Raw genomic sequence first — 19,191 nt, forward strand, 5'->3', positions numbered from 1 at the left:
CTGAAATTATATTTTTGACTTTCAGGTTTTGACTCATCCATATGATCACCTTTGCATTATAACAGTTCAGGGGATGGAAGGGATGGAAAGAAGATGGAATCCATTATTATTATTATGGGATGGAGATATAAGAAAAGTTTCTTGTGTTTCATGTCTGGTGTTCAGTGGGTTACTTAGATAAGTCATCATTTGTCAGTTGCTTGGCTGAGTGGTTCCATATAGATTTAAACCTAAATCCATCCAAATGGGCTCCTATGAGAATAACAGTAACTACTAATTTTTCTACAATGTCTTATTGTTAGATGTATGAAGTAGATAGCTTTGGGATAAAGTAGATGCATTAAGTTTGCTATAGTGATTAAGGCATCAGATGCAGTGACTTGCATCACCCTGACTAGAAAGAGGGAGATAGGGAGTTCTAGTCCCACCTCAGGTACAAAGCCAGCTGGGTCACCTTGGGCCAGTTACCCTATTCCAGCCCTCTGGAGGAAGCAAGAACATATCAATTCTAAAAAGTTTGCCAAGAAAACTGTAGGGACCAGTGCAAGCACTTTCTGAGAATCGAGCACAATTGAATTGATTTTTTTTTAAAAAAAGGTCCTACTAAACCATCCTCTAAACTTCCATGGGAGAAATGAATTAGAAACTGGATCCCTCTCCTAATCCAAAATCCATGGCATCATGCTGACTCTCAGTTGTATCCTAAGTGGAAAAACAGGAAGCAAAAGAAGCCTAATGGAATAGGATTGGCCCAGTCAGTAGATGGCAAGAAAGTAATGCTTTTATTTCCACTGCAAATGTGAATTTCTGTGCATTTATTTATCTGTTATGTTTATATCCAATATTTCATTCAGGACCTCCAGATGGCACAGCAAATCTTTGCTTTTCCCCACTGTTCTATAACCACAGCACTGGTGGGGCAGACGGAGTTGAAAGAGAGGAATCACTACAAAATGCCCTTGAGAACTTTTGTGTTGACTATAGTCTAGGGGTCTTCAAACTTGACAGCTTTAAGACTTGCGGACTTCCAACACCCAGAATTCATCCTCCTGTCATGTTTGCTCAGGAATTCTGGGAGTTGAAGTCCACAAGTCTTAAACTTGCCAAGTTTGAAGACCCTTGGACTAGAATGTCAACCTCCTTGCTCCTAGTCCAACATTTAACCCCCCACACCAAGAGTATTCACGATTCACGACAGAACAAACTGGTGTGCATGGGTGTAAGTTTCCTCCCTTTCAAGGCAAAGTTCCTCTGTAGGCCAATCTTGCTGCCACAAGTAAGAAGAAATGCCCGCCTGACACATACTTGCTCAGCCCTTGAGCCTCAACAAGGCGGAAAGTGGAGGGGGGGGATGGCCATTGAAGAAGTTCAATGAAGTTCCAGAAGGGAATTGATCACGCCGTCTTGGATAGGAGTGAAGGATCGAGGGGAAGAGCAGTAAGTAGCCTTAGTCCTAGGCGGGCAGACCTCACTAGGGCAAAGTGTGAAGCGCCAGGATTGCGGGCATGGGACAGCCGCTCTCGTCTTGAGAATGCCTCCTTTCCATCCACGTGAAGATGGAGAGGGGCGTCGGTCTCGCCCCGCCCCCGCCCTGCGCCGGTTCGCTTGGCGAGAGATCGGAGCCTTTCCCCTGCCCATAAATAGCCCAGCAGCAGCGGGAGAAGCAGCAGAAGGCGGACGGCGCGGCCACCGGTTGCTCTTGCCGTCGAGTGAGGTTCGCTCCTCTTCATCATGTCCTCCAACCGAATCGAGCTGCCCCGCAGAGGTCGCTCCTTCGACTCCGTGAGCGCCCACTTGGATGAGAATCAGCTCAGCGATCTTTTCTCTCCCCCGGGTCTGAATGGGGTAGGTCCTTTCTCCTTCTTTCTGGTTTGGAAAGCCAGTTTCCCACTTCTTCTCCTTCTTTCTGGTTCGTTGGTCTTCTTGGACTTCTTGGGTCTTCTTGGGGTCTTTTCTTCCTCTCCTTCTCCTTCCCCAAATAAGGAGTTGCTAGGGTTAAAACAAAACAAAACAAAACAAAAAGACTTCGACGTGCTTTGGAATGCCACACTTTTAAAGAATCTCACACTCTTCCTTTCCTTTGTAAGGGAACATTTTCTGTTTCCTACTGTTTCCCAGAACGTTTTGGTCACCTGATGGCGAGATGCTGTTGCTTGGTGATTTTTCTGAATCTGTGCTTCAGATGAGAAATGCATTGGGGTTAGATGAGCTTTTGGGAGCCTTCAGTTCTCTATCTGACCTGTCCATATGATAGAAGACCAGGGTGCCTCTGTAACAGAGTCAGTTCTTTGCAGGAACTCCTGTTAAAGTTGGTCGTCTGATCGAATCAAACAGGAGATTTGTGGGAAGAGGAAGAGGAGAAGACCCTCCCTTGTGTGAATTGGCAACTCTTATGATGGTTAAAAAAATGTGGTGAGGACTGTTCAAAATTACTCAGATAAAGATCTCTATTGGGTATGGAACCTGGTCTTTATGTTATATAGCTCTGCTGTTCAAAAATGTGCAATGCAATTGAACTGAAATGAAATAACTGAAGAATTGACAGGCTTTTATTTAAGTACGGTTGTCTCCCATTGCCTGTTTCCTAGCATGATTCTTTTATCATACCTTGGGAAAAGTTGCATGAACTTTTTTTGTCTTGCATCCGTCAGTGGGAAATAAACAGTGAGACCGACCCAGTTCTGTCAATTCTGCATGAATTCTAGGTATCAGAATAATTTCCTACTCAAATGTCCTTTGGGAAGGGATTGACTGACCATAAACTATAGGAAGAAGTTGGATACTGCCAACAGGCTATTTAACCCAGCAATCTTTTTGAAGTAGCCACCCAGAAGCCAGCAGCCACCTAGTAAAATTGGCTGTCAACTTGTGTTCTTTGCTTTATGTTTTGGTAGTCATTCTATGCATTAAGATCAAAAACTACATTTGTGTTCGTCCTCTTGTATTTATTGTTTTGTTTATAGCAGTCCAGTAAATCAGAAAGGCTTCTTTGCATAGTGATTCATGAACATGCTCGTGTTGTAGACTGTTAAAAAAAGAAGACTGCGGAGTGTAGTCTTTCATTTAGGTTCCATATACTCCTTGGCTACCTCTCTCTTTTTCTGGCAGTACACATTTCTGTTACTCTTGTTCATGTTTTTGTAATACTAAATGTTAAATAGGACACACATTCCTAAGACCTTTTAGATTGGTTCGCCTACCTCTTTTCTGTCTATCAAATATGAGGCATACTCATGAGCATCAATGTATATTAACTGTCAACAAGTGGGGGCAAGAAGGTCCAGCATGGAAAATGAAGGCTGCATTTTTGGCAGACAAGATTTTGATTCCTAGAACAGTGCCTTTTTCTACAATGATATATGCACCAAAGTTCACTGCTACTGCATTTGCCTGGGGAATTATCTAGCTTTAGCCCATAGGATTTCAATTCCTGATTTATCACCTTTGTTATATTTTTCTACTTTTGTGACTTAAAGATGTACACCATAAAAAACTACAGAAAAATGTTTTCAGCTGCAATTAAAACTTACTCTAAGCATCTTTTTGAAAAATCACATGTAGATATTATAATGCCAGTATTGATCTTAATTAAAGTAAAAAGTAAATAGAATAAAATATGTTTGGCTGAGGAATTCTGGGAGCTGAAGTCCATCCATTGTAAAATTGTAAATGTTAAGAAACACTGCTCTGTGACTTGCATTTCTGAGTAATAAAGTTGAAGAATTGCAGTGTAGCACTGGTAGAATTGGACAAAAGCTTCCGGAGAATATAGTTTTTTCACAATAAACGTATATGGCTGGTTATACTTGATAGGCACCTGTACTTGAAAAATGTCATGAATACTGTGAGAAACTGAAAAGCTCAGCATAACACAGAGATTCATATAAATGAATGTCTAGCCACAAAATATTTTTCCAGTGCAGAAAAATTATAAAATTGAAGTAAACCAAAATCTAATTCCTACATTTTCCTTCCCCTCCCCCAATTTCTCTTTCTGTTGAGACGAATAGTTTAGAATTAAGTTTGACAGAATGCAATCTCTTATAATTTGTGATGGGGGCTTTGTGGTTGAAGGTGAGATAACAATTCTTCAAACAAATACATTCGAATTTTGCATTCATTTTCTTTTTTCTGCACTCATGATCAAATAACGAAATACTTCTAGAAATTTTGGAACTGTTTCTTTCCTTGGGATTGTGAAAGAATTAGGAAACAAATGACATGAGAGAGGCCTGGATGCAGAAAGCAAAGAACGGAAGGGCATCAATAGAAGTGCCTTAGTGCTATAGGACCAATCGCAGTGAATAGAGTGAACGTAATAACATAATACAGTAAGCTTTGATTTAGGCATAAGGAAAGCTCTTCTGGGCTTCCCTCAGGCCTTGTATGTTGTCATTCAGCATCCCCAGCCTGGTATACCATCCAAATGAACCTGACTGATCTTCCTTCAGGTGTCATGGATATTGGTCATGGTGATTGAAAATTATTAGAATATGTACTGGAGGCTCAGATCCAGGGGTGGGATTCAAATTTTTTAACAACCGGTTCTGTGGGCATGGCTTAGTTGGTGGGAATGGCTTGGTGGTCATGTGACTGGCTGGGCGTGGCCAACTCAACATCACTCACATCGAGGCACGCATCTCCTCGCCTGGCCTCTCATAACTGTGGGGATGCTACAACAGTCATGTGAAAAACGGTCATAAGTCACTTTTTTCAGTGCCATTGTAACTTTGAATGGTCACTCCACACAAGCAAAGTACCAGCAAAGGAGGGGAAAAAAACTCCAGAGATGTTCCTGAGACAGGAAGTCTAGTTCTGCCAAGAATGTAATAAGGGTTAACAGAGAGGCAGTTTCTGTAAGCAACACCAGAATGTTTCCTTCCTGCCTTCCTTACAGGATTAGGCCAGTAATTTCTTCGAACGACCAGTTCTCCGAATTGCTTAGAATGTTAACAACCGGTTCTAGCGAATAAGTGTGAACCTGTAGACCCCCACCCCTGCTCAGATCTCAAGTTGGAGTGAATTATTAGAAAGAATTCTAACTCTTTTTTTAAAGCAAATATATAGCTGGGAATTAATGATGATGATGTTGGAAACTTTTCTTGTGAGAACTTAATCTGCTTTCTTAAATACTAGGTTTTATAAACTGTTTTGCATCAAACTGGTTGCTTTTACAGCAATTAAAGGAGTTCTGGATAAAATAGGTGAACAGAAAATCAATACTGATATTTGAGGCAAAATGTTAAAGAGCTCAATTTACAAAGTCAAAAGTCTTGTTGATTTTTTAAGGTGCCTAGATTGCTAGTTTTTTTCTAGTTAGATTCTCCACTTCCTGCTTCCATATATAGCATTTAGAAGAGAGTAAGGTAGAATAACCTTAAAAACTTGGCATCAATGAAGTAAAATATATACCATATATGTATAAATCAGGAGCCTATACAACAGGATACAAAAGAAAACAACCCAAAGCATCCCTCATAGTCTTGGCAATCAGAAAATGAAACAAACCCTTTGATGTTATAATTTTAAGTAATTTTGAAAAAGAAAATCTTAATAGCTAATGAGACTACAGGGGATTCCCTGGAGAAATTTAATTTTCTTAGGAATGGAATGCACTTTCTTCAGACACTTTATTTCATGCTCTATAGGTTTCTTTATCAAACATCATGGAGAATTAACTTATTATTCAAGTTACTGTGTGGTTTAAAGTCTTTTGGCAAGAGATTGTTAATTTTTAATAATTTGGAATTAAAACTTATATACAGACAGCTGGTTTGAAACAAACAGAAATGTTTGGCTTGAATTAAGGAAAAGCTGAGACAACTGTAACCATTATCTTATCCCATAAGCTAATAATATTTACATTTAGCTTTCCTTGTAAATTTTTTTGTATTGAAAAGTGATCTAAATATGTGGAAAATATATTCAAACAATTGTACACAATTCCTAGAGTGAGAAGGAACACCTCTGCCAAAGAGACCTTGCATTGCACCAGGGAAGCAAAGCTAAATTCAAAGAAAGATCAATAGATTTATGCTAATAGAGTGGACTTTTTCATCTATTTATTTTATTAATCAAATTCCTACACTGCCCATCACACTGGTGTACTTCTGGGTGGTACCTGTCTTCTCTGCAACCTCAGTCTTTAATCATTGCTGGAGGCTTCAACGGGTCTTGTTTTCTAGTTTCTCTTTCAGAGTTATTGATGTAAAAAGTAAAATTTCCTTAAACTGAGCTAGGTTCCTGGTGTCCATATAGACACATCCATGGAATTTCCTCAGCAACATTATGGAAGTGGTTTGCTGTTGCCATCTTCTGTGATTTATTCTTTTGACTTCCCAGTTTAGTCTATAGCTTGAGATTTCCTGGAGGTCTCCCTTCCAAGAATTAACCAGATTAGGTTTTCTGAGATCAGCTAAAGTTACCTTAGGAAGTTTTAATCCTGCAGAACTGTATGTGAATTTATGCTTACTGAAATCTAGATTAAGTGCATCTAATGAGTTATGTTTGGATATTCAATTTGAAAAAAATTCTAAAAACAGAATTCTGTATATTTGGTTTTAAATATTAAATAAAATGTGCCAACCTTTTAAAACTGTTTACAACTTTTAAAATTTTATTATATGCAGCTATGATATGCCTTGAAATGAAGCAAGTACAAAAAGCATTTGAGCATTGAAGTGCCAGCTCTGCATCTATTATTGCTTTGGTGTATCTGTGGGATTACTTCAAAATACCATCAGTTCAAAAGCAATGACAAAGCTATGATCATAACTGTCCTTAATTGAATGAGGCCTGCTCCAAGGAAATTAAGAGGGACCATTTATAAATTATTTGCGAGGCTGTTTGAGATCTGTCTAAATCAAAAGTAATTCTTTTCCAAGAAAAATTCTCAGACCTAAACCTTTATTGAAAATAAAGAGATATGAGTACAAGAATTATGGCCATTGGCTTACTTTCCATATTAAAAAAAGACAGATATCATTGGATTCAACCTTTGGGAAATACTTTTCTTTGAAACAATAGAGTATTGCCCAAATTTGATGTCATTCTATGTAATAAAAAATAGACCTGAGTTATTTAACACTGATGGCCACAAAATTTTATTTTAGATCTTCAAACCAAACTATACTTCAAATGAAGACAATAAAGAGAACAAGGCCAATACATCTGAACGGAGTAGAGCTGCTATTATTTTCTCCTTAAAGAATGAAGTTGGAGGACTTGTCAAAGCACTAAAACTCTTTCAGGTAAGCTGTTACTCTTAGCTATAGTTGAACAAATAAATATATTGTGTGGGCATTGCCAGTAGATAGGAACAATTCTGAGAATGCCATAATGCACTCTCCATTTTGCTTTGTTCCTTAAATACTCCAGCAGGTTAAGTACCATTCCATATAATAAACAGCCTGGTTAATGATGAATGAGATACCAGAGTCTTATCGAAAGGGCTAGTCCACAAGAATTTCCTAAAAAGTTGAGCAATGGAGATCAGAATAAAAACTGTGTGTATTTCAATCCTATTGGGAAAATGGCATAGCAGAACAACTCTACCAAAATGTTCTATGGTTTCCTTATATGATGCTTCGTACCACCAGCCGATCACACAAAACAATCAGCACAACAAAGGGTATTGTACCACGAATCCAATCCGACTCCAGGATGGAAAACAGGGAATTAACTTTTGTGAAAATGATCTTAGTCTTTTTTTCTTTGTCACAGTTTGGTTTCCTGTAAAATGGAAAACTGATCAGCTGTAAACATGGATGTTCAGACTTCTGCTACTATAATGAATGCAGCATTGTGCTATAAAGTGATGTCATTAATTAGATCCACAGAGGTACACTTGCACCAGGATAGTGAAATGCTGTTTCATTGGACAGATTGGTTTGATTCCACCCCCATCCATAAATCTTGTCTGACTATAAAACTAAAAATTTGTGTTTTAAACAAATCAGTTGTAAAACTATTTTCTTTTACATGGGTTACTACCTCTTTCCCCATTTCACTTCTACAAGGAGTAGGCTCAAAGTTTATTCTTCTAATTGGAAATAAATCACAATTCCTTGTTGCATAAACATAAAGCAATGACTTTTTAAAAATATATAATTAGTAAATTCAAGCAGATTAAATCTAGTTTGGATCACAGCTTTCCCAAAAAAATAGAAGTGGTATTTCTCTTTCTGAGTTTGATTGTGCTGAAGAGGAAGAGAAAGGAGATAGAAAGGGTACAAGTATGTATTTGTTATGACTTAGTCATATAATGGGAATTATTTTTTTAAAAAAATACATATGAACTAGGAAGAATAGATGACTGAACATGAGTATATTTAATGTAAATAGTATTGACTATACATTTACATGCAGTATGAATTAATTCAAAGTATAAATTTATTTGTGTAAAGCTTGACTAAATGAATGTTAAAGAAATACTGTATACCCTAGATTTTTGTTTTCAGATGATATTCATGATCCCATATAATGGTCTTATTATTCAGGAAAAACATGTGAATTTGGTGCACATTGAATCTCGAAAATCCAGAAGACAAAATTCAGAATTTGAGATCTTTATTGATTGTGATAGCAACAGGGAACAGCTAGATGAAGTCTTCCATCTCCTGAAATCCCATGTGAATTTTTTGACTGTGAACCCAATCAGCAATCTACAGGAAGATGGTAAGAAGGAGGAAAAGAAGAAAGTGATTTATTAAAATTGCATGTGTATTATAAAGATGTCTTGTTATTCCAAGGCTTATTGAATGAAATTTAAAAATACAGTTGATTTTGTCTCTCTTTTTAAGCTTTCACTGATAAATGATAAATAAATTCAACAAAAAATAAGCTTTTCTGCAACTGGAGCTCATTCTTCAGATTTCTGCCTTTTGGGACAATGAAGAACAATTCTTGACTAGCAATTTTGTTAGTAAATAATTATTTTGTTAACTTTGGAATGATATATTTTTATTTAAAGCATTTCTGCCTTCCATTTTATTTCAAGTAAAATTTCAAGAGCATTTTAATATTGGTGTCTCTTTGCACATGCTTGACTTCAGTGAGAACTGCAATGATGATGCTAATTTAATGCAAGCATCTCTCCTTATTTTTAATATAGCTATCTTGTTTCATTGTAAGTACCACAGCAGGAAGCGTTTTGTGCTGTGCATATATATGATAAGAAGAAGTTGCCTTCAATTTTGCCATTTACTTCTTAACAGCTAGATTTCCCTTTGAACTGTCATGAGGCTAGTTTCCTTTTTCCAACCAGCCTAATTTTTATTAATAACTGTGTATCTTCTCCATTCCCTAGACATGGAAAATATACCCTGGTTTCCTAAGAAGATCTCAGATTTGGATAAATGTGCAAACCGTGTTCTGATGTATGGATCTGATTTGGATGCAGACCATCCAGTGAGTAGATTTGTAACAGCCTTTGCCTATGTATATTTTGGGTCTTTTCTGAAGAAAAGGTGCTTGAATCATTGGAGATCTAACTCCCCAGCTTGAATATTTTTATTCTAATCTGCATTCCATTTTCAAAATTTTGTTTTATTTATTAAACACAATAAAATATGTAGAATTTAGATAAAGCTGGGAACTCTGAAGCTCTGTGAGATTCAGGGAAAACTGGGAGGAGGGAGGAAGAGTCATACATTTTTATCTTTTTGATGACATGTATAAGGTTTCACGTGCTTCCATTTCCTCAAATGTGCTCTTGCAAGTTCTAAAAAAATGCTTGCTTGGTGATGGTTGAAATGCCTCAAAAGAAGAAGAAAGATGTTGAATTGAGAAAGAAAAAAGCCAGAAAGTTGTATCACTCATGGCTGAAGTTATAGCTCTGATAGAAGATGATCCACACTATTGGCCCAATTGCTTTCTTTTGGCAATTACTACTTATTTATTTTGAATCATTTGTGTGCATGAGGTTGGGATGTAAGTTCTATATAATATTGTATTGGACAGTTTGTCCCTGCTATTAATTGCAGAAGCGTATGTAAATCACTATTCCCTGTTCTGATGCTCTCAGATGTATAGGACTACAACTTCCATCATATCCAGGCAGCATGTTCAAAGGCTGAGTAGTGGAGGAGAAGTGGAATTGTAGTGTCATATATCTAGAAGGTACCAGATTGAAGACTGAGGTAAATAAGTATATAAAAAAGAGAGAGATAATAGGTTTCTGGTTTGCATATATTTACCTCATAAAATGTTGCCAAATTTTCTTTTGCTGGCTGTCAAACTGATTGATAGAACTAAGCCATTTTAATCTTAATAACGAGGAAATTATTATTTGCTTTTGCAATAGGGTTTCAAAGACAATGTTTATCGCAAGAGACGGAAGTATTTTGCTGACTTGGCTATGAATTACAAACAGTATGTATCAGTGTGTACTAAATGCTATTATTGCTGATGATATTAAAACAACTGACAGATAAAAAGCACTGAAGACATTTAGAAATAACTACTGAAAGGACATTCCACAAAACAGAAAGTACTGCATTCCTTGGTGTTGGAAATCCACACTAGATTTGTACAAAGTAAAATTAAGACGTTGCTCTGAAGTTAATTAGTTGGGCTTCTAGAGCTCACCAAAGTGGTTTTATTCCTGTAGTGGCCATATTTTCTTGGGAAAAATAAAGGTTAAATTAGAAAAAGGGGGAAAATTGAAAAAGGTTCATAAGGAAAAATGTAATTGCTTATATTTAAAACTTTGCATTACAAAGCAGAATCCAAGAAAAATCTTTAAAAAAACACTTATCCTAGTAAAAATATCTAAAATCAAATTATGTACTTAAAACTCTTCTCAGCCTTCACTGAATGTTTTAATGCTTCTGGATAAGTCTTAATTCATTTCCTGCCTTTGCTAACTGATAAAGCAGAGTGGCATTCCATGGGTTTGAAGCAAATGATACAGAGCAGATGGGAACATTGATGTTAGCTTCTTAAGAACATGCTGAAAGCAGCTAGGACAGGTGCTACATGTGTGCTTGTATGCACTCTGATTCCTCCTTTCCTCTTTGAATGTAACTCAATGTCCATCTGTAATAATATATACCAGATCTGTAAAAGCTCAGCTTCCATTTTCCAATTGGCTCAACCCAATTTGTAACCAATGTCCAGTATGCAGAATAATAGAAAATATGCCATTATGCAAAACACCATTGTGGACAAATGGACAAATGTTAATGAAGTGAATTTTTTAAAAACTTCTTTCTGTAGTGGGGAACTGATTCCCAAAGTCAAATTCACGGAGGAGGAAATCAAGACTTGGGGTACTGTATTTCGGGAACTCAATAAGCTGTATCCAACCCACGCGTGTAGAGAGTATCTGAAAAATCTGCCTTTGCTTTCAAAGTGCTGTGGATATCGAGAAGATAATATACCTCAGTTAGAAGATGTGTCCCTTTTTCTTAAAGGTAAGAGTCAGATGCCTGTTCAATGTTGAGCTCTTGCTGAAGCAGAGCTTCCATTACAGAAAGAGAACAGCAAGTTCTTTCTCCTCTAAGGGCCACATTTATTTGGAAAGTAATCTGTCGATCAGCTTTGGCAACAGTTCTTCATGCTCTGTCTAGATTACAGTAGGTTTCTCTTAGATGAGTTGCATTTACCTTGACTGAATTCATGCTGAAGAGGTAATGAGGCTCTTTGTTGAGGTAAAGAGATTGAGGTAAAGTTGAAGCCTTTTGCCCAATAAGGTGCTTCGTATCCCTTAGATACAGTGCCTGTAAAAAAAAACTAACCCAATCCAGGGAAGGTGGCCTGAGGTGTTGCATCTATAAGTTATGGATAGGTGGTGTTAAAGAGCAAAATGGGAGAATCACCCACTGCTTTGGAAACTGATCAACTGGATGTTTCTCTTGAGCTAAGCGCCTTTGCAATCCTGCATACAATAATGATATTAAAAATTCTGAAGAGGATTGCTGTGTGCATTGGGTAAGATGAATGTTGAAAAGAGTCTGGAATCCATTAGCCAAGAGGCAATTATTAGGATAGTAACTGCTATGCAATGTCATTCCACTATCAAATGGCATTGCCTGTCAAGTTGCTTTTAAAAATAAATTGTTAACAGTCTAAATAAATTAAGGCCCTCCTGTTTTATTATGAATCTGTTTGGCGATAAATAACTCTAGCAGAAGTCCATTTGAGAGCACTATTTGATGTGTACAGTGTATGTGTATAAGCTGTTTTCTGTATTACTTCTAGCCTGGGAAATCTACTTTCTGCTATACAGATAGTCTTCAGCTTATGACCACAACTGAGCCCAAAATTTCCATTGCTAAGCAAGACAGTTGTTAAGCAAGTTTTGTCCTATTTTACCACCTTTTTGCCTCAGTTTTAAGTGAAACACTATAGTTGATAAGTTAGTAATCTGGTTAAGTCAACCTGGCTTCCCCATTGACTTTGCTTGTTAGAAAGGTCGTAACTGGGAAAAAAGGTCTTTTAAGTCACTTTTTTCAGTGGTGTTGTGGGGAATCTGTATTGTGTTTGATCCCATGTTTTGGAAAAGGTGTTTATAACTTTTGATCAAATATAGGCTTTTTGGATAATTATTTATTTATAGCAACATTTCTGTACAGTTTAATGTCAAAATAGCTCAAGGTGGCTTATCACCGCTTTAATGTTTTATCATATTATCAAGAGTGCTTTTCTTTTGGGCACACCTCAGTTTCTCCAGCTTCTTGCTCAGACATACATTCTTATAATCCTAATTAGGCCTGTTTATCAAATCTCTTGTAGAAGATTGTTATCACCACTAACCCTGTTTTGAGATTTTGATGCCAACTTCATTTTCAAGATTGTATTGAGAAATAATTTGATCAAAGAAAAAAATGCACATATTTTTATTTCTACTTGGAAATACTTCTGGCCTTTGTGCTTGAGGTGAAAAAAAATGAAATTTTGATTTTAGGTTTTACCAATTAGATAGATTTGTTGTTATAGAAATGGCTACTTTATACTATTATGTAAAAGTAAAAAGTTGAGGTTTGATGTTCATGCCTTATTCTACTGCACCAAAGACAGTTGGAAGTCAATGCCTTTTTTTGCTTTCCCCCCTTTTCTCTCCCTCATTTTTCCCTTCCCTTTTTTCCCTACTATTTACTTTTGTATTTTCTTTGTAAGTGTTATAATAAACTAATAATAACTATTTATGAGAAATATATAAAAGCTATTCCTGAACTATTCCTTGGTTTTGCAGAGCGCACTGGATTTACCATCCGCCCTGTTGCCGGATACCTATCGCCCAGAGATTTCTTGGCAGGTTTAGCATTCAGAGTATTTCACTGCACTCAATATGTTCGGCACAGTTCAGATCCTCTTTATACACCGGAACCGTAAGTGGGGATTGGTAACCCATTGATTCTGTTTATATGTCAGCACTTAATGGCAGACTAGATCAGGAAAGAGGCACTGCCAAAAATACTAGCAACTTGACAGAATTTCTCCCCCCCACATTCTACCAAAGAGAGTCAAGGCGATGCAATCTTGAGTTTCTTTCTCGTGCTAAGAAAGATTATTATGGATTAATCTCTTTACCCCCTATTTTCTTCAAGGCCACCTCTCTACATTATAATAAGCTTCTTTAAGTGTATTCAGTTTGGAGCCTGAGTGTTACCCCATTTTTTTAAAATTATATTGCAAATCCCTGTATTGGATTATGTATAGCTGAGATATCTACTACTGTGACAGATTTCTTCCTTTAGAATAGTTGAGAGAGGGAAGACAGCAAAACTGAGAAGTTAATCTTTTGACAAGCGACTTATTATGCTAACTATGTTAATGTGAGATGGTTTACATCCAGCAATTGCAATATTGCAAGTTTTAGTATCACGTTGTTTTATCTGTTTTCCAGGGATACTTGTCATGAGCTTTTGGGCCATGTCCCTCTTCTGGCTGAGCCCAGTTTTGCTCAGTTCTCACAGGAAATTGGATTGGTATCACTTGGTGCCTCAGACGAAGCTGTTCAAAAGCTGGCCACTGTAAGTAAAAAATCCTGCCCAGTGCAACATGTTCCAGTTGTATGTCAGTTTTTTTGGCCACATATCCCTCTTACAGTAGCTATCTGAGACATTTAAAAAGGGGGTATCTTTTGAAGAGAACAAAGTTGGAATATGGCCACTCCTGGTTATCTGGGCACTGCTGGTCAGATCAATGGAGTGTTTATTCCAGAGTAGTGGCAGGATTATGTGAACAGCCTGAGCTTGAGTCTGAGTCAGCCAAATTAATCTTCTAAAAGTACCACTGATTTCAGCAGGCTTAACTCTAGCTTTTCTATACTGCAGGCTTATCTGCGATGCTGTGGAGAGGTGAAAAAGGCTAAGATGGCAGACAGTCCTGTGATTGAAGCCCTGACCCATTCTATGTGAATTAATATTGTATTCATGCGTTAAAGCAGTGATGCTCCGCCATCTTGGCCTTTTGCCCCCAATGGATACCATTGTTTGTTTTCTGTAAAGAGCCTGAAAATGAAGTTGACTTAGAAAATCCTCTTCTGGATTTCATTCCCCTTCTCTTCTTTGCCCACAGGAATGTCCTGATGTTCTGCCAGACCTCTGGCCCCTAATTGTTAGATTCCCTTATTTCTTTATAGCAGGAAGGAAGGAAGGAAAGAAGGAGGGAAGGATTGTAATTTTATAATGGTTCCTATCTCAGTAAATTTGAGATTGAGTGGAAACCTAGCTTTTCAGTGCTCCACTGGGCTCCACTGTGAATGTGAGGGGGGAAAAAAGGCTGGTGGGGAGAGTGGCTAGTGATCATTAGCAGAGGAGAGGTGGCATTCCTGCTACCATGAACAATAGACTATTTGGCTGGAGGTGTTTGCCTATAATAAAATGAAGTGCAACTTGAACAGAATCATTTCAATTGGCATAAATCAATGCACAATACTTTTGACACATAACAGATAAAGATGGATGGTGGTTGCCTTCCCAGTGGGCTGTGTGCAGGTGGAGAACAAATCATGCATTTCTGCCATTGAGCAATGATCAGTTTACTCTACTGATTCTGGAGCTAGCTGTTCTTGTGCATTAAGCCACCCATGTCCTTGGAAGAGAGAGTGTCAGTAAAGCTTAAAGGACTAACAGCAATAGCAATAGCACTTAGACTTATATACTGCTTCTCAGTGCTTTACAGACTTCTCTAAGCAGTTTACAGAGTCAGCATATTGCCCCCAACAAATGGATCCTTATTTTATCTACCTCAATAAACTGCCCCAAATATTTCTCTTTTCATGCAAAACACAAAATGGCTCCTTCCAAAGAGATAGATTTGTTCAACAACACTTTAAAAACACCTAAAGCCTCAAGGTATCATCATGTACCATTTCACTTTCCATTTTACAAAAAACATTTATCAAATGCAGTTCTGCTATATTTATTTCTGACTGTTCATTATAAATTTGCCAGAATGGAATCGGTGTTGTGAGCTGGAGAATGTAAATAAATCTGCCTTTTAAATGAACTGTTTAATTTAAACAGTACTGAAATGATACTCTGCCATTTCCACAGGAGCTCAACGCAGAGTACAAAATGGTCTCTCATTTAATTCCACTCCCTCAAATGAAATTGAAATAAATGGAACTTAAGAAAGTGACTGATCCCAAGTCATTTGGTAACTTTGCGTGGCAGAGAATGACCTTGAACCTGAGTCATCTTGAGCCTCATTCAACATCTTACCATAGTACCATGCCTTTAATGATAGTACATGAACTGGGAAATGAGGCAGCAGTACTTCCCTTCTGTCATGACAGAAATTCCATCCTTTTATTCTCCAAATTGAAAGCTGCATTTTCAAAAAGTTCATGGCAATCTGGAAAGTTTATGCTGTTTGGAAAAAAACAGTTGAGCTGCTGTCCTTTCATGTGGGGCTAAGGAAGATATCTGCCATAGGAAAAATTCTGATGGAATATTCTATTTTTCATTCGTGCAAGGGAACCTAATCCTTTAGTGGTCCACTGCTACTATTTCTGAGTGGTTTCCACATTATTGTAACTCTGAGATCGTTTAATCATCTTGGCCATGTTGACTGAGGCATTATTGTCACTGCAGGCTGGGTCCACAGCACATTCTAGGTCAAAATGTTTTTGGCTAGAATTTGGCTTAGTTAGTTATGCAAACCCAGACAATCTGGGTTTACTATTGTTTAATTAGCCATGAGATGGTGTGTTGCATGGACACAGCTGATATATCTGAAAATATTGGAGAAATGGCGTTTACTTTCCACCAGCAAAAGACCATATGGACACTCAGTGTTTATGCTTTATTCACTGTGCGTATCTCTGTTAGAGAGCTGCTTCTTCTTCTCCTCATTCAACTTTATTCCTTCTCAGTGCTACTTTTTCACAGTGGAGTTTGGCTTATGCAAGCAAGAAGGGCAACTGAGAGTCTATGGAGCTGGTTTGCTCTCTTCTATTAGTGAATTGAAGGTAAGCCCCCAAATCACCTTCAAAATACTGCCTGTAATTTAGTGTAATAGTTTTACAACTGTACGCTCAGGTGGAACTTTTATTTATTTCATTTGGCTTCACTGTTCTTCTGCTTTAGACTTTCACCTGAATTGATGCCTCAAACAGCTTCAAGGAAATCTGTCATTGGTTATTTTCTCAGCAAAGAATATGATAGTGTTTTATTGTGTGCTATCAAATTTGTGTCAACTCTTTGTGACCACAACTCTCATGAAATAGAGCCAAGGGTCATGTTGGAAATGACCAGGCTGAGCCCAAGGGAAGGGTCCATGTCATCAGTTTGGAGTCCCTTTGTGCCCATAACAGAACTAAGTCCAGCCCTCCTTGAGTTCCATTGACCCTTATCTACTGCCAATTTGCTTTAACTATTAGTAGTTATGGTTCTTGTAATGAGCTAGCATGGATTAAACTTTAACTCATTTGAACCTTGGTTTCCTGATTTCTTGCATCTAACAGAACACTGAATACAATATTCATGAGTTCCATCGTTATATGTTCTAGCATGGCACTTTAATCAATAAAATATTGTTAATTTAGAGGAGGTTTAGCAGAAGAAAGCTTGGCATTAACAAGAATCTAAAGTGTTCAGCAATATTGTTCAACTGATAGAATGGCAGCTACTGGTCCAGAAATGTACAACCTAAAGTCCCCTGAGCAACCTGAAGCCCTCAAAATGTTTCAATATGGCCCACAAAAATTCCCAAAATGTGTTACCAAAGAATGTGAATGTGGCAGATAGGGAGAAATTGTGACCATCAGTAGAATTAACTCCATTTAATTGTAATTACATATACCTGAAATGAATTTTAGTTTTCATCTTAGCACCATTTACTAGTTTTGGGTGACTCAAGAGGTCAAGGGTGATTCTTGGTTTGAAAGTTGTGCACTTTATAGAACAAGACATATTCTTAAGAATTACAGTAACAAAAAGTAAAAACAAACAAAAAGCATTAAAAGTTAGAATCCGTGTAGAATGTTACTAGCTATCTCTAAGGGTTCTTCTGTACTGATGTGTCTATAATATGCACATTTCAATCTTTTCTATTTTGGTGTGTCTGATAACCAGCATGCACTTTCCGGAAATGCCAAAGTCAAGTCTTTTGAACCTACTGTCACCTGCAAGCAGGAATGCATGATTACTACCTTCCAGGAAGTTTACTTTATTTCTGAAAGCTTTGAAGATGCAAAAGAAAAGATGAGGTAATTTACTGTTTGCCACTGGGAAACTGAAGAATGAAAGACATCCAAATGTTCCATTCCCGGCCCTTGGAAAAAAATAACACCTTATCCCATTTAGATTAGGTGTTAGGTTACCAAAAGGCCAGATACTCAAAAGCACAATATAAATGTTACTTGTAATATAATGCCAGTGTTGTCTTGAGGTTTGCCTTTTCTGTTCTGTTTTGCATTATAAATAACACAGCTACATTCAAAAATATCAAATATTTATTTTAAATACTTCCCCTTTTTCCAGCAATTGCTCATAGACAAGGGTAATTTACAGTTTTACTATGATTTATGAAATAAACTATGATAGCTGGCTTTACCAAAAGGGCAAACTACAAGTCAAGCAAGCAGATAAAATTATGACTTATTTTGCTGTGTGATCTCAGTTTATCTTCTGCATCCATTTAATTTTCTCATTTATATTTTTGTTCTGGGTTAATTAATTTTGGGGCCTCTCCCTGCTGGAGTATCTTCATTTTTTAGTTATTTCTCTGGCTTTATCTTTTTCTAAGTTAGGGCAAATTTGTGGACTATTTCTTTCCTTTCTTGTCTCTTTCCTGGGACATTATTTCTGCACTGGTCACAATAAAGCAGGAAAATATTGACTATATATCCCATAATCCCTTGCCACTGGATCTATTGATTGGGTTTAAAAACATCTGGAGGCCACTGATTTGTCTATTTCTGATCCACACTATCACATCTGCCACACCTTTTCTTCTTTAATGGCAATCATTCAATAGATTAGAAACAATGGGACAATTATTAAGCTATTTAAATGTTTATAATTGAAACTGGAAACTGCCACTATGTAGACAATTCTCTTTTTTTCTTTCCTTATCTGAACAGAGAGTTTGCAAAGACAATCAAACGCCCATTTGGAGTGAGTTACAATCCATATACCCAAAGCGTTCAGATCCTGAAAGATCCACAAAGTATTGCACATATGGTGAATGAGCTACGGCATGAACTGGACATTGTCAGCGAGGCCCTCATCAAGATGGAGAAGTAACTGGGAGTCTAACCTGTCTAATAACTTTTCTGCATTCAGTAGCTGTGGATCCCACCCACACATACACATTCTACCAAGATAATACTGCTTTTGTGCTTCATGCAGAATGCTTCTTCCCAAAATGATCAATGAAAGGAAAATATATTTGTTTTAATATAGTTTTTTGGAAGATTAATATCAATGTTCACATACCACTCTTCCCTCCTCTCTTCAGTTCCTTTCTATTTATTTGAAAAGAAAGTAGAAATAATTTATCTAGAACAATTGATAGATTATGAAATGCTATATTTAAAGGCTAATGGTCCATATGGTCCACTGTTATGTGCAACCAATGATGGCTAGTATTAGCTGCTATGGAAGGAGCAATAAAACCTTAAAACTATCTCCAAAAGCGTGTGTTCTGGTTTATCTCCCAACATATTTTTTTTAAATTGCAAAACCACAGCTATAATCATATTATACCTGCTTACCTAGCAGAAATATCAGTTAAATA

At 37.2% G+C, this 19,191-nt stretch overlaps 1 protein-coding gene across 1 annotated transcript; it reads left to right on the forward strand.

Moving 5' to 3' along the window:
* Nucleotides 1–436: 436 nt before the first annotated feature.
* TPH1 (tryptophan hydroxylase 1) lies at nucleotides 437–19,080 on the forward strand. The gene is made up of 11 exons (XM_026668145.2): nucleotides 437–1,845; nucleotides 7,113–7,250; nucleotides 8,499–8,676; nucleotides 9,308–9,408; nucleotides 10,304–10,371; nucleotides 11,218–11,414; nucleotides 13,196–13,331; nucleotides 13,850–13,976; nucleotides 16,325–16,420; nucleotides 17,526–17,659; nucleotides 18,536–19,080. Exons 1-11 carry the CDS (start codon nucleotides 1,732–1,734, stop codon nucleotides 18,696–18,698), a joined length of 1,452 nt encoding a protein of 483 aa, XP_026523930.2. The 5' UTR covers nucleotides 437–1,731; the 3' UTR covers nucleotides 18,699–19,080.
* The last annotated feature ends 111 nt before the right edge of the window (nucleotides 19,081–19,191 follow it).

This window comes from Notechis scutatus, chromosome 1 (genome assembly GCF_049901735.1).
Source record: "Notechis scutatus isolate UNSWTSFEM ecotype Mainland chromosome 1, rNotScu1.2, whole genome shotgun sequence".
NCBI lineage: Eukaryota > Metazoa > Chordata > Lepidosauria > Squamata > Elapidae > Notechis > Notechis scutatus.

Excerpts from the sequence above, each read along its gene's own strand:
- TPH1 (XM_026668145.2), top strand. The coding sequence starts at position 1,732 with ATGTCCTCCAACCGAATCGAGCTGCCCCGCAGAGGTCGCTCCTTCGAC. Across the intron at positions 1,846-7,112 it reads CTCCCCCGGGTCTGAATGGG|ATCTTCAAACCAAACTATAC; the intron begins GTAGGTCCTTTC and ends ATTTTATTTTAG. Across the intron at positions 10,372-11,217 it reads TTGGCTATGAATTACAAACA|TGGGGAACTGATTCCCAAAG; the intron begins GTATGTATCAGT and ends TTCTTTCTGTAG.